The 15,488-nt window shown below is 41.3% G+C and overlaps 4 protein-coding genes across 5 annotated transcripts; 1 reads left to right on the forward strand and 3 right to left on the reverse strand.

Annotated features, from left to right (window-relative positions):
- Positions 1–288: 288 nt before the first annotated feature.
- LOC139365006 (uncharacterized) lies at positions 289–1,778 on the forward strand. The gene is made up of 2 exons (XM_071102309.1): positions 289–528; positions 772–1,778. Exons 1-2 carry the CDS (start codon positions 438–440, stop codon positions 1,371–1,373), a joined length of 693 nt encoding a protein of 230 aa, XP_070958410.1. The 5' UTR covers positions 289–437; the 3' UTR covers positions 1,374–1,778.
- Positions 720–4,117, reverse strand: LOC139365005 (putative nuclease HARBI1). The gene is made up of 3 exons (XM_071102308.1): positions 3,303–4,117; positions 2,930–3,170; positions 720–2,494 (listed from the first exon to the last, which is right to left on the reverse strand). Exons 1-3 carry the CDS (start codon positions 3,612–3,614, stop codon positions 1,776–1,778), a joined length of 1,272 nt encoding a protein of 423 aa, XP_070958409.1. The 5' UTR covers positions 3,615–4,117; the 3' UTR covers positions 720–1,775.
- Positions 4,118–5,535: 1,418 nt separating this feature from the next.
- On the reverse strand, positions 5,536–9,287 carry LOC139365007 (elongin-B). The gene is made up of 4 exons (XM_071102310.1): positions 9,074–9,287; positions 7,503–7,637; positions 7,101–7,209; positions 5,536–6,850 (listed from the first exon to the last, which is right to left on the reverse strand). The coding sequence occupies exons 1-4, from the start codon at positions 9,074–9,076 to the stop codon at positions 6,738–6,740; spliced, it is 360 nt and encodes a 119-aa protein (XP_070958411.1). The 5' UTR covers positions 9,077–9,287; the 3' UTR covers positions 5,536–6,737.
- Positions 9,288–10,218: 931 nt separating this feature from the next.
- LOC139365008 (uncharacterized) lies at positions 10,219–15,078 on the reverse strand. Of its 2 annotated transcripts, XM_071102312.1 has the most exons (13): positions 14,900–15,072; positions 14,298–14,499; positions 14,130–14,162; positions 13,797–13,915; positions 13,550–13,658; positions 13,392–13,430; positions 13,245–13,298; positions 12,840–13,073; positions 12,582–12,688; positions 12,336–12,501; positions 12,158–12,236; positions 11,412–11,594; positions 10,345–11,359 (listed from the first exon to the last, which is right to left on the reverse strand). In XM_071102312.1, exons 1-13 carry the CDS (start codon positions 14,965–14,967, stop codon positions 11,127–11,129), a joined length of 1,626 nt encoding a protein of 541 aa, XP_070958413.1. In that variant the 5' UTR covers positions 14,968–15,072; the 3' UTR covers positions 10,345–11,126. The 2 variants fall into 2 exon arrangements, with proteins under 2 accessions (XP_070958412.1, XP_070958413.1); XM_071102311.1 differs by having other exon boundaries at positions 10,219–11,594; positions 14,900–15,078.
- Between the last annotated feature and the right edge of the window lie 410 nt (positions 15,079–15,488).

Genomic DNA, 15,488 nt, shown 5'->3' on the forward strand with positions numbered 1-15,488 from the left:
AGGCGCCACGAAAAGGGGGGAGGGATGTGTGAAGGGGTGGGTCGTTCTATTTAATCATGGGCCTTGTAGTCTCAGCTGTTTTACAACTATCAGAATTAAGTAATATTTCTCTATGAAAAATAACAACTCCCAAAACATGCATAAATGACTCCTCATTTCAAGCCTTATCTATAGCAACTGGTGATGGTTGCTAAGTAAGCACAATACATATTGTTTCGTTAGAACTGTAAAAACTACATTTTCCATATTGCTCTACGATGCAATTGCCCGCTCACTGGGAGGTGCTGGAAACAAGTATGGGGTTGTTGTTATATTCATCGTTTTAGTTGATGCGGGGGAAAAAATAATCGCATGCCATAGCAGAGTTGTTAAATTATTGGTTTGAATTGCTTGTCATATCCTACTTCAAACAAATTTCATTGTCACTGAGTAACACAATGGATGTTATTGAGACGGTTGTAACAGAGAGTATTGAAGGAGATGAAACTCCAACGGCGTCCAGTTTGGATCCAGATAAATCGAAAGCAGGTCAGTGCAACTTGTCAGCAGATTGCATTCATCGTTATTTGCGAGGAGCTCGATGAGTTTGTGGTTTATCACTGATATTTATCAGAATAAATTGAATTGGCTCTCAAAGTTTCTCAATAGGGCAAGTTTCTGTAAACACACGGGCTACGAGGAAAACATGACAAATTAATAAACAACATTTAACAAATGTATTTGTATCATATTGTTTTTATATATACACATTTATCAACTTCCCTTCTCCAGAGTTTGTATGGACTTTACAAGCCACATGGCAACTTGTCCAAACCCGCCTCGAAATGGACCAGGATTTTGACCAGCCAGTGTGCAAGAAAAAGAAACTGTGGGAGACAGTGGCTGAGAGAGTGACTGCCAAGCTAAGAGCAGCTGGGAGCACAGATGTCACAGTCAAGGCCTATGAGTGTGATCTGAAGTGGCGTAACATGTTGGCCACATACAGGAAAAACGCTGAGAGGTCCAAGAGACTGGGGGCCCAGAGTGTCCACTGGGAGTTCTTCAAGGCCATGCATGAGGTCCTGGGGAAGAGTCGAGAGGAGATCGAGGCACAGCGCAGGTCCAAACTCAATGGGACCAAGCTGGGCAAGGCTATTGCCAGCAAGCGGTTTACCCCCATCCTTCCGACACCCTCCCTGACAGCTGCCCCCTTTGCTTCCAGGCCCCCCCAGGATGTCCTGCAGCTGTACATGGAGCTGCAGGAGAGGAAGATGAACATGTGGGCCCAGCAGAAGGCCCTGGAGGAGAGGAAGATAGAGGCCATCAATAATCTAGCCCGTGCAATCTCCAGTTTGTCTCACAGTCAAAACAACAGTTTCCAGCTGCCAGAGTAGCAGTACAGCACACCCGAGGAAAGGAGTTCTCATGGAACTAAAAACTTTTGGATTTTGTGTGATATATAGAAGCTTGTGCATAGAATGAAAGACTGCATCATGCAAATGTTTCTTAAGCGTTCAACCATTCAGCTACTTTGTGTTGTCATGATTTGTCATTGTATACGTTTTTATTATGCTATAATAACACCATTTGACAAAGGAGTTCACTGCAGGAATTCCCTGTAATACCTGTGAATGAGAAGAAGGCTACACAGGGCATATTGTACATAGATCTGCCATAGGATACAAATAATCCTACATATGTATAAAATACAAGATATTGCTGTGATACTCTTCCTTTTTAACAGAATTTATATTGTATATTTTATCTCAATACAAACACAAAAATTATAAATCACTTTATGTACTTTCAGAATCCAACTCTTTGTACAGCAAATCTGCGATGGCTTCCCTTCTCCTCACACCCTCCTCATCACACTCCCCCTCTCCCTCCTGTGTCCCTGCCTCCCTCTCAACCTGTCCGTTGACCACTTTCCCCATGTCCAGAAATACATTGTGGAGTATGCAAGCAGTAAGGACAACTGCTTTGGCTCTTTCATAGTTCCCCATGTCCAAATACCTGAGCCTTTCAAATCTGGCTTTCAGGTCAGCCACAGCCTGGTCCAGGAGGTAGAAATGGGCTTCCAGGGACCTGTTGTAAAGATTTCCCCTGAGGCTACGACCCACTGCGTACGGGGTCAATATCTGGGCAGAGGCTGGATATCCAATTCGAGCCACTAGGCAGGTCCCTGGGGGCATCATCTCAGGGAGCTGTTTGAGTTTGTCCCTCAGAGCACTGGCTCTATCCAGGTCTGATCCCTTGCTGATTCTGCAGTGTATCAACCTGCCTGTATGGTTACACACCAGCTCCAGGTTCAGCCAGGAGTCGGGATGGGCCTCCTTCATCCTCTTTACCTCTGGCATCATGCTCTCCACATCCTGTTTGCCAATGGGCAGGCGGATGGGGATGCGGGTGTGCCCCAAGACTCCCAGGACCCTGGGGACGCCCTTCTCTTCCAAGCCCTTGGCTTTCCCCAGCAGGCTGGAGAGGGGGGGGAGGTTTTCAACAGCCTCAATGCCTGGAGGAGAGAAGGACCAGAAACAAACATGGGTGATGGTGTAAATAGTGTGTAAATTGTTTGAAGGTGAACATTTCAGGATATTGTAATTCAGTGATATTCTACGTCGGTGGGGGGGGCTGCAGTGAGGTCGCCCCCCCAAAAAATTGTATAGGACAATATACAAACGTTTTTGTGAAAGATAATTGGAAAACATTTGAGTAAATGTATTGATGCCTTTTCATTTTGAAGTTAATGCAATTAATTTAAGGTTATTTGTTGATGTAAAAATCTACATTGACTGATTTTAAGGTTGTGTCATCTGATTTGGGGTGGCAAGAAATGATTGGGGGGAAAATGGGGTCCCCAGAAATACTGGCGGATAAAATGGGGTCCCTGCTGAAAACGTTTGTATAACACTTTGAATTGATCCACACTGAACAGCAGTCAACATACCAGTCGGCCATCTAATTTGTTGGTCCTCAAGTGTGTTCACACGCTCACAAAAGGAAAAGAAGATCCTATGAATGTTTCCTTTTTCCAGGTGGAAACTGGTAGACACAGAGCGATAGCTGAGGCGCTTGGAGAGGAGGGTGAGGGACAGGAGAACCGTGTGGGACAGGGATAAACGGGCACGTCCTGCCATACGGCTCTGATTGTATCTTGAGTTTGAATTCTGGAGGAGATCTGTAATGTACTGAGAGATGAAAAGAAACAGAAATCAGATCTGTGCACAGCAAATGGTGTCATCTCAAATCTGCATTAGTGTGGGGATGGAAAAATAGATCAAGCCACAACAATGAAGAAAAGTAGGCCTACTGAAGGCTACCTGAACTGCAGCGTTTTCCTCAGCATCAGTTAACTGTTGAGATTCAGACTCCTCTTCTACATGAGAAAGTGTTGTAAGTTCTGTTGTTGACCGAATTTGGTTTTGCTGTTGAGGTTCTTCCACCAGCTGAGACAGTTGTAGGTAGATTGGTCCAGGCTGGTCCTGAACCTTTGCTAGGAGGTCAGCTTCCAGAATTTCTTCCACTGTTCGGTCCAATCGTTGCTCCAGTTCGTCTTGAGAAAGAGGCTCCCATTCACGCTGCATCATTTCGAGCACAGCTCGACCAGCCGACTCAACATAATTATTATCCATGCGTGTGCGTGATGCTGAGCGCAGTGGAAAATGTTTGATAGAGGACCACCGAAACGGTAACGTTATCCTGAATACCGTATTTAATATTGTATTTGTTTAGCTGATTCACTCCTTTAAATAGTTTATGGATAATGCCATGATTGTTCAGAACTTGGTCTGCCAACACACTAAATTACAGGCTAGCTAACGATCTAAAATGTATAATACAGGGTAATTTATTATCACAGATACTGGTAACTAAACTAGCTAATTTAGTAAAGTGGCTATTATTGCGTTATATCGAACTAGTTTGCTAATCCACTATGTCCACCTCAGTAATTGTGTAGATTGCTTAAATTAGATACCTGACACCTGAGATGCAAATAAATTAGATAGCTGAATATTTGTTCTGTCTAGCTAGCTAGCTCTCATCCATCCTGCTAAAAACAAAAATAGAATCTTCTTCTTTAAAGTTTTATGGCAGACTACACCTATTGGTGTATTGCCGCCATCTACTGTACGGTGTCGTCTTTGATATTATTGCAGTACGAACTATTGTGGTGGTGGAAAAGTACTTGTCATACTTAAGTAAAAGTAAAGATATCTTAATAGAAAATGACTAAAAGTGAAACTTCCTTATATTAAGAAAACCAGATGGCACCATTTTTATTGGCAGATAGCCAGGGGCACACTCCAACACAATTTACAAACGAATCATTTGTGTTTAGTGAGTCCGCCAGATCAGAGGCAGTAGGAATGACCAAGGATGTTCCCTTGATAATAAGTGTGTGAATTGGACCAGTTTCCCATCAAAATGTAGAGTACTTTTGGGTGTCAGGGAAAATGTATGTAGTAAAAAGTACATTATTTTGATTTAGGAATGTAGCAAAAGTAAAAGTTGCCAAAAAATATAAATAGTAAAGTACAGATATCCCCCCAAAAACTACTTACGTAGCACTTAAGTATTTTTTACTTAAGTACTTGACACCAGTGGGTACGAAGAAAAATGCTATAGGTGCATGCTGCCACCTACTGTTTTGGCTGTATCAGCCCAAATAATTAAAATAAAACTATACTCAATTAAACTGCTTTATTCGGATTCAACTGCCAATGCCCATCCCTACAGGCGCTGGGAAATATATTCTGCTGTAGCTAGCGTAATACAGTAAAAAAGTACATCACCCTCTTTTGGCGGTAGTATAATACACTATCATAAAATCCTGAACATTTCCTAATTTTACTGCTGAACGGATTTTATTTCACCATATGAATGACAGAGTGAATGGCACAAAAGCATTTCACAGAATAGTGTGCATTAACGAAAGCAATAACAATATACCATACAGGGGTTGACAAATGGGTTGTTTGTATGTCAACAAAAGGACTTTGTGGTTGTCCTGTTTTTAAAAGAGCATGTTGGCGAACTATTTCCATCATATCTTAAGAGAATGATAACCACAACAGATTGTTGACTCTGAAGTAATTTGTACCTTTGTTTATCACGAAAGATGAGTGGACCAACGAAACGATCGAGGACCACCGAAAATATGCTAAATACCGTATTTACTGATGTTTAGTTAATTAATTTAAATATAGTTGATGCAAAAGGACATGCTTGCTCAGCCAACACACTAAATTACAGGTTAGCTAGCCATTAAACATTTTACCAAGGTAATTTATTAACAAATATTAAAGGTAACTAATACATAGGATATTATTGTGTTATAGCTAACTCGCTAATCCACTTCATCCTCAATTGTGTAAATTAATAAAGTTACCTACCTGACCCTTTATCTAAATAAATTAGCTAGCCACATTTTTGACTGGCTCTCATCCAGCCTGCTACAAACACATTCTCCTGCTGTAGCTAGTTTAATAGATTAAGCAAGTGCAAGAGCTCATCTCTTTCTGGCTGTAGTATAACACTACCATACAATCTTGGCAATTTCAAATTTCACTGAACTGATTTTATTTCACCATATCAATGACAAATACCAAGTAAAGTGAATGGCACAAAATCTTTCACAGAGTCCATTAGCAATATACCACACAGGAGGTGACAAAGAAAATGTTTTTTTTTTAATGACAACTCAAGACAATTACAGGTGTTGCTTGTTTCATAAAGTCCTGTTTTAAAAGAGCTTGTTGGTGAACCATTTCCATCATATCTTAAAAAAGGGCATGACAACCACCCCAAAGTCAGGTTGATGAATCAAATTGAGAGTTTACACCTATTTCAATTCAACACCAGTAATTTGTACCTTCATGCTTGTTTATCACAAAAGATTAGTGATTCCTGTCTCTTTCCCCTGAAGGTTTCCATTTACACTTTAGCCCAAAAAAAAGAGGGGGGGGGGGGGGGGGGTCAAATTGGTACAGTTTTGTATAGAGAATCAAGGGGAGAAAATTACACAGGAACTCCAGTGCAAAGGTTCAAAGGTAAAGAAACAAGCAAACAAAAACCAGATAGTGGGAAAGCTTAATACCTTTACACTGAAATAAAAACTGACGATTGTAAATCTTCACACAATTCTGTGTGTGTGTGTGTGTGTGTCCATCTGTGTGTGCAAGTACATGTGTTCTGCTATACATTTTATGTCATGGCATCAACATGTTTGTGTGTTTATTTTAGATCCATTCATGCGTATGTTATCTAGATAAGCTAATAACAAACTCACAAACCCTTTGTTGCTCCACATACTACCACCAAGGAGTAATTAAAAAAACGCTAAATTGTAATATTGAATAAAGAAAAAAGCAATCAGCAAGAGGGCATTCTAAAAATGTAATAGCCACTCCCTTCTCAAATCCCCACCAAGCCAAAACACAGGCTACACCCTCCAAAAGCCTAGTATGAATTAAATTAGGAGGTACTTTTCATTTTTCCCCAACCCCCTTACTGACAGTGGCCTGACAAATTAGAAATGTTTGTTGAGGGATCTTGTGAGTGAATCTAAACATGCGTGAGGCTAGTTCAGGAATAACATGAAAATACTCCCCTCTGTGTGAGAGGGAATTCATGTTCTTCCTGCAAAGTTAAAGATCTCACCGGTACACTCGCATGTTACCCTAAAGCAGTCTGTAAAGCCAGCCTACCTAATCCAAAGCACCACTTCCCAGATCCCCCCCCCCTCCCTGCTTCCTTCACTGCACAGCCTGCTCATTGGCTGTGCTGCCAGAGTCCTGAGGCTTCATGACATCAGGAAGCTCTGGGGGGCTGGAGAAGGGCTCAACCCTCAGCTGCTCAAATGCATCATCTGAAAGGGAGGGAGAGATTTGTTTGATAAGGAGAGAGTGAAGAGTATCAAAGGGAAACAGAGGAAGCAAGAGGCATTATTAGAGGGATAAACTTAGGGGTGCAAGGAAGTTGTAATTTGTTTCTGTTAATCAAACAAACTATTTCACAGCCATTCTGACAGACATCTTGCAGCTCAACATCAGAATAAAACAGAGTGAATGTTTTGAAACACGGGGCAGATACTACGTAACATAAAAATTAATACTCACCACCGAGACGGAAAGCTAATCCAACAGTCCCTGGGGCCTGAGGTCTGGCTGTCTGATTTGTGAAGCCACAGTCTCCAAGAGTCTTACTATCCTCCAGCAACATGTCATCCTAATACAAGAGAGATGTCAGAGCAGAGGGTAGATATGTAACACCACCATCAAGTTAACCATTTAATCAATATACACACGCACCACAAATGAGGGCAGGAGAGAGAAAAAGAGAGGAACAGACTTTGGGGTATTGTTTGGGTTTAATAAAATCAACTTACTCTTAGACTTGGGGAGTTCCTACATCACAAATCTTTTTATATATACAAATAGAACAAATGACTCATTGGCCTGGCCATATCTTACTCCCCCACTTTGTAATTGTCCTCCACAAGGGGTATGCACTGTATATACCTTGTACAACCTCTGTTCCTCCGGTGCCCTCTTTAGGATACCCTCCACTATGCGCTTCAGCTCGTAGACCGTAGTGGACTCTTTGGCATCAGTGAAGATGGTCGTCTTGTGACGCCGGATCATCAGAAACACATCCTAAGACAACAGCAAGTTAGGGAGTTAAGACATAAAAAATAAGTTTCCCAAACTTTTAGTACCAGGGACCACTATGCCGTTGCTCTGTGTTTGCTAGCTAACTGACCAGTGAACAATAAGAAACACTCGAATAGGACTGTGAAACGTGCTGCTGCTGCCTTTGACATTTCATGAATTGTCTAGTAGTCAATGGCCTATGATTTGTATATGTGGAAGCCTTTCTTGAACCAATGTAACTGTTTCATGTTAAACCATCTCAGTAGAGGGGAAAACTGAGCAAACAGCAGCCAAATCTGCCACATAGGCTTCAGCCGGGTGACAGCCCCACATGTGCTCGTTCATCATTAGAAGTGCTAGAGAGCCATCTTTCTAATTATTAAAGGCCTCAAGCCTGGGCCGGACCCAATAATGTCGACAACATGTAGGGTTGGAGAATAGTGGGTAAAGTACAGTTAAATCATGGGCTTCAATATTTGGGAGAAACAGGGTTTCATCATTTAAGGTTGGGGATCATGCAAAGTAAATTGGTATAGACCGCACCACCAACTGTAAATCCCAGTTCCACCCATGTTTGAAAAGACTAGGCTTAACTTGAAGAGGAAAATGCTACATTTCTTGACTGACAAAATGACGGTTGACTATGAGCACATTTTACCTAAACTTGCCACCAGTTAATAGCTAGTTGATTAACATTGGCTGGTTAACATTGTCTTCCAAAGCTAGTAGCTAGCTAACTGTTAGCTAGCTACATAACGATGCTGGACACAAAATGTCCAAATGACTAGTTACCAAGCTGGCAAATGTATAACGTTAGCTTGCTAACTAATTAAATAGCTAATTGAATGTTTGTGTAGCTAACTAGTCAGCAAAAAAATAGCTAGGTAATATTGCATTACTTGTTCAGTTAGCCAACAGTAGTAGATGCCAGACAACGTTAGCTAGCTAGCCCATTCACTCAATGCTTCACTGACGTGTGGTAATATACGCTTGACACCAAACGAATAGCAAGCCATCTGGGCAGTAGCTAACGTTACCTAGCTAGCTAACGTAACCTAGTTTCTATGGACATGGAAAGTATGTTCGAGTGTCACCAAGGCTAGATAACTAGCTAAATGAGACAGGTCTAGGATAAATTAGCAAGTTTCCTTTCTTTTTAACAAGTCAGGCAGTGAACGTTTAGCTATAATTAGCTCGTCTAGTTAGACTAAAACAAAACGCTGATTGCAGTTAAACAGCTACTGTTGACTTGCTAGTTACCGTTAGCTTAATATGCTGCGAAACAAAAGGAGTCCATATCAAGCGTTTCCCACCATATGTCTTAATGGAGGGAATTAACGGTTTCTACATGTCAACATTTACTTCACCATAGTAGCAAAATGCCATAAGAATGTCAAGACACAGATTTAAAATAGATTATTTATCTCTTCCTCACTCACCATTTCTCTCGGTCGGTTGCGCCTCCGCTATCCCACGCTGCACTGCGAGAATCACAAAACGCTCTCATCCAACAGTGGTGTATAACACCAGAGATACTTTTTATGAGCTAGGAAACTCCATTGAAATCGTATTAACGACTATTGTGCACGTTGCCCATGCTACGTCAATGGACAGCGCGGTGCCTTCTGGGCGATTCTTGGACAAGGAGAGCTCTCCTTCAATGAGTGAATGGGAGTCAATTGGCCGCTAACTAAAAACTCAACAGTAGCTTGCATTTTGTCAACAAGAAGTACAACATTACAAATATTTTCCGATATGTGCGATAATTCACTTGCTATCTGTAATGTATACCTTTGGAATCGTGACATCGCGTTCTTTGGAGAAAAAAATGCACGTTTCTCTACTCATACCCTGACTTTGGGAAGGGATTTCATGACGATTATTTTAGCAACAACGTGACGAAACAAGACGTCAACGCAATTGGTCAACAGTCTGCTGGGTGGGTCGTTATACGTGCCTCATTCATTGCACAATAGGATTCCTATCTCCTTTCTCTAATATCTCTGATCATACCCATACCACAGCGGAGGGTATTCAGAGAACTAGTAATGGCGTATTTTTGTAGGCATTAACTCACTCCACAGGCAGAAGGGGTAACCATCTTTGCGAACTCCGCCATGGTTCGTTAGCCAAAGCCTATTGGGAAATTAATGGCGGTTTTGAATAAACGCCGATAATAAAGTATGTGGTTAACGCAGGTTTAGGAAATCTAACGTTTTGTTCTGAGAATCTTCATCAGTTTACGTCACTTTCTGTGCATTTATGAATTCATAAAGGTCATGTTAACTGACTGATATCTCATATTACAAAATATATAAGACCTCCTGAGACCTTATTTTAGGCAGTTATTCCAAACCCCTATTATTTCCCCAACTAGAGGTAACTCATTACCGGGTTTTAGAACTACAAGTTGGCGAGATGTTTACCATTTAAGTACCAAAACAAGAGTTTATTGGTCATATTCGGGTAAATTCTATTGGAAAATGGAGGTAAATTCTGTTTCGTTTAAAAAACGTTTTGCAACAGAATCGGCGGACTGAATACACCCCAGCTGTCCGTGCAGTGAAGTAAAAACTCAAGCTTCGTTTTGAGAATATTTCATAATTGTACATTTTGTTACGCTCCAACACCGGCATGCTCTACAATGAAGGGACCCATAATAAATGCATGCTTCATAATGTAAGTATCTTTGTATAAACAAATGTTTTTTTTTTTTTGATTGTTCAGTCTCTTATTCAAGGCATAAAAAAAACATTCCTTCAATAATCCTGCGTTCATAACCAATTGGGGAAGGTAGTATTTACCAGTTGTGAATTCGTAAATCCCAGTTAGATACATTCACAAGCTTTGAACTCGCCGATTGGCTAATGGCCAACAAACTACGTCAACCATAAACAAAGTACAGCTATCATGATTGTAAACAATTAAGTGTTCAAAAACAATAACAAGATTGCTTTTTATAAATAATGTTGTTGCATTTAACTGCCGAAAATGCTGTTATGGAAGTAATTTCCTTAGTATGTGACGTCAGAGGTCAGCATGTGGGAGAAGTCAGAGCTCAGGGACGATAGATACGTTTCCTACTACTAATTACCAGTTGGAGGAGCATTCAAGTGGATTTTTCCAAGATCAGGTAAGGTAAAAATATCTACAGTATATGCTACAATAATGTAAGGTGAAAATGTCTATACTACAATAATGTACTACAATAATGCATGTTTGGATTCATTTACTGGAAGAAAAAAATAAAGTTTACAGTGAAAAATAAAGACATTGCTTTTAGGATAAGCTTATCACTATTCCATCATCTATGCTGCTATGCATTATGTTTTGACTGATTTTGAATTGATCCAGTTGGTTCATAAACTCCTATCATCCTCCTGTGTAACAATCATGACCCAGTACACCAGCCAAACAACCATAAGACAAGTGTTTCTAATCAAAATGATAAAAATAAAAACTACACCCCCGATAGAGCGCTCATCCAATCAATTATTCAGTTTTCCATGGCATGATGTTCTTCAGAGGATCGCTCACTGTTGGTGTTACCCTCCGTGCTACCGTCGGGGTTACCCTCCGTGCTACCGTCGGGGTTACCCTCCGTGCTACCGTCGGGGTTACCCTCCGTGCTACCGTCGGGGTTACCCTCCGTGCTACCGTCGGGGTTACCCTCCGTGCTACCGTCGGGGTTACCCTCCGTGCTACCGTCGGGGTTACCCTCCGTGCTATCGTCGGGGTTACCCTCCGTGCTACCGTCCGGGTTACCGTCTGGGTTACCGTCTGGGTTACCGTCTGGGTTACCGTCTGGGTTACCGTCTGGGTTACCCTCCGTGCAACTGTCCGGGTTACCATATGTGTTACCGTCAGTGTTGTTACTCTCTGTGTTGCTTCTTAAAAAGGAGACCCTCGTAACAGTGCTCTTTCCAGCTGTTTCCTTTCCAGATTCAATGCCAACGATGTCTGTAATAACAGATAAACACAATATGATCAACAAATTACAATTATGCTAGTAACATAACATAAGACAATTACAATTTAGAACAGTTAACACACTAAATACTCACTTGAACAATAGATATGTTGACAAAGTTATTCTCAAACCTCTTTAGGAAAGTGAACAGCTGGTGCGCGATCTCTAATATTAAGTAAGTCTCGAGGTTCTGCTCGCCTGAGTTATGCCTCACGATAAGCTGTAGACCATACTATTTACCAAGAGTGTTTACCTGTATAATAGATATTGTATTACCTCAACTACCTTGTACCCCTGCACATTGATTCGTTACTTGTACTCCTTATAAACAGCATCGTTATGGTTTTTAATCTCATTACAATTTCCTTTTTTACTTAGAGGCAGTTTTGTGAGCCAATACTAACTAACTTCCTTCATACTGGACACAGAGACATACAGAGACATTATATCCAGCAGTTCATCTGAAGCAGGGGAAGTTCCCAAAACCCTGAAGTGTCCCTTTAACCACCACCACAGTGTGAGATATGTCGTATTGTACAGGGATTGCGCTCACCTTGCGGATCAGTGTCATGCCCACCCTCTTGATTTGACTGGATTGCAAAGGAACTCTCTCTGAGCTCTGCAGGACTGAACTGTAGGAAATATAAAAAGGACAGGCAGAAACACACCCATTCAATTGAAATTCAATCCATTATGATAAAAGTTCAGCTATAACTACAGAGTAAACTTACAGACAGATCCCTAGGGGTGGTGACCGGCTGTGGTCCTTTGCAGCACAGCAGAGAGAAAGGTCTCTGCTTGGTCTTGGGGTGCTCCTTGAAACACAGGCTGAACACCTTTGCAGGGAGGCAGACATCCCAGTTGTCTGGATGGTCCTTCACAAGATCAGACACCATCCTGTTGGGGTGAAGGCCACCATGGTCAAAGTTGAGTATGAAATTAAAAACCAACCAAAGGAATGAGTCTAAAACACAAACCTGCTGATCAGGGTCTGTGTGGCCAGATCCAGTGATCCAACTTGCCGATGACGGTATAAGAGAGAGAACCCCCTCAGCTTCAGATGACTGTTTAAGGCAAGGTTGATCTAAAACATGAATAAATGTAAAAACACCTCATACGATTGTCTAATGAACCACTCTGGACCTATTGACCGCTAGTGCATATATGAAACAACCTCAAGATTGTTGCAAGGTATGTGTAACAGTAAGTATGTGACAAAATATATTTTGCCTCACCTTACTGGTAAACTTCCTCTTTAGTCGAACAAGGATTCCAAAAGGGAAGCCAAAGTGAGAGATGACTTCAGCGACATGCTGCGCTACCTCAGTAGAGCTACAACCTCTCAGGGGGAAGGCCTCCACCCATTTGGAGTAGAAGTCTGTCAAGGTCAGAACGTACTGGTGTCCGTTCGGTGTTAGGGGCAGTGGCCCTCTAATGTCCATACCCAGCCACTCCCATGCCTCTGTGATCTGGGTAAGAATGGGAGACAATGTATAGTACTGTTTTAATGACACTCTTATTGGTTTTCGATCCAGAGTGAGACATATTAGAAAAAGACAGGCCAATGAATCAATGATCAACCTGGAGGCTCTATCCCTAACCCTGTATTAGAGACTGAATGTTTACACATCCTTCATTACCTCTATTATGTGCTTGAGAGGTGGAAGTTGGAACTCCATGTTCTCACATGCCACCTGAAAATAAAGTGCATTGTTTATCAAATTCTTAGCATAAGCTATTGGTATATAGCATAAGCTACAGGTTATTCCAGTGAGCAAACAACTTACCTTCGGGGCAACATCATCTTTGAATCCCCAGCGAATACTCTGCAAAGATCAATATGAGGGAAATGTTATTAAATGTCTACATAATGCTAAAACCCAGTAAATAATCCCTGTATATCTGGCAAAGCAACAGTCCAATCAGACCACCTAGAGCCACTCACGTGTGGTAGACAGTAATCACTGTGGAAGAAACCTGGGAGGGATTCAGCCATTTGGATTTCTTCATCTACATGGATATACCAACTTGAAGAGGTAACTTTTTCTGGAGCTCTGATCCGTCAAAATAGAAGTTGACAATTGAAAAAGCAAGAACTAGAACACAGGTAGAAACCATACTGCTCTACAGTGACGTTGTGCATTCCAAAAAGAGCAAATGTAACTTTCACTTAAATTCACAAGGTTATTTACTTAGCATTGTCTTTAGCCGGCTTGCTCGTCTCTGATGTGATGGTGGGGCTTGGTGTTGTGACCGGTTCAGCCACTGTAACAGCATGGGCAGCAGTATACTTCTCTGGCAACCCATCACTCTGCATGCCAAAAACAAAGATAATGACCACCATTACTGCGTGGACGATTGTACTTTAAACGTACCGTGTGTAGGCTATTAATTTACATATCAATGCTTCACTTACCAAGTGAAAACATAGCTGAGTTACATCAAATGCAATACCAAGATGGACACTAATGTGCAATGTGTGATGCAAAATACAGCCACGGAGTTAGCCTCTTCCAGTACCTTACCCTGGCTCTTCTACTCTGTGGGTGGATGGATGCCTGTAGAAGGAACACATTTAATTTAAATCACACTTTACAATATTGTACATCTAGTTATCATAAACCGTATTATTTGTGTAGTTAGTTCTGACTTTGGGATGTATCTCGCTAGATACATTTTTGGTTTCAGCGTACCTTCTTCTTTTGAAAGTTCTCTGGGAAGTCAAAAATGGTCGGGACTGCGTCTGGCGTGAGACGTTGACGTTTGTCCATCCGGCAAATGTACTTGTCTTCAAAGTGAATGGAGCACACACGGTGGTGGTGTTGCGGATTCCAGTCTTTCCACTTCATATTAATAATCCATCGCTTGCGTCTTTCAGGGTCATTTTTGGGGAAACTGTTACCAGAAACATTAATACACCAGCAAATTGGTATCACAAAAGTATCAAATGATGAATAGTAAATCCATAAATGATTTATGTAGATTTATAAGAGAACAGTATCGCAACAGAACATATAATCCAGCTAATTAAGCTTTTTTGTCATAGGTTTCCTCCTGCACACGTACGTTATTTGTACTAGCTAGCTATAACTTTTACTTCAGCTAACAATACCATAGCTAGCTACCGTACCCCATAGTAGGCGTCACAGTTATGACCAAATAATTGTTACTGTTTCAATTACGTTGGTAACCAGTTTATAAAATCAATAAGGCACCTCTGGGGTATGTGGTATATAGCTGATATACCAAGGCTAATAGAGTTAACGTGTCTCTCGAGCAAGACGGTAAAACGTACCTAAAAAATCCTACATCAGCTTTCGGACCGCGATTTTTGCAGTTGTATGCTGAACATAGTGTTGGCATTTTTGTCGCTGTGTGAAATGAACAACTATAAAATACGAGGCACAACTACCTAGCTAAACGAAGAGGTGATGATGCCGCCGGATGTTAATGTTTTTTACACGGGCTGCTCTTGTTCTTCTTCGTGTAGTTTTCTGGCAGACTACACGCTTTGTTGCGTATTGCTGCCTTTCACAGGTCGGAGTGTGAATTGCAAATGTTCTTCACAAATTGGGCAAACAGAAAACGCACCATCTACGTCCATCTACGTCTACATAAACGACACTTTTTACGGTTGCCAGGTATTCATAACCCGCACACAACTAGCCCAACATGTTTTTTTTCTGCAGCAAGGGGAGTTGCCACATTTAGGCCAAAAAACCTTTTGCGTAACATTATCGAGCAAATTCAGAAGAAATATCGACATCATTTGTAACGACGTAAGAAGAACAATTCGGGTTGCCATAAAAATTATTGAGAGCTAAAGGGACTAATAAAGGAATTTAAATATCGCAAGAGAAATTATAATTCGCCCTCATTAAAAT

The sequence above is a fragment of the Oncorhynchus clarkii genome, chromosome 13 (genome assembly GCF_045791955.1).
Source record: "Oncorhynchus clarkii lewisi isolate Uvic-CL-2024 chromosome 13, UVic_Ocla_1.0, whole genome shotgun sequence".
NCBI lineage: Eukaryota > Metazoa > Chordata > Actinopteri > Salmoniformes > Salmonidae > Oncorhynchus > Oncorhynchus clarkii.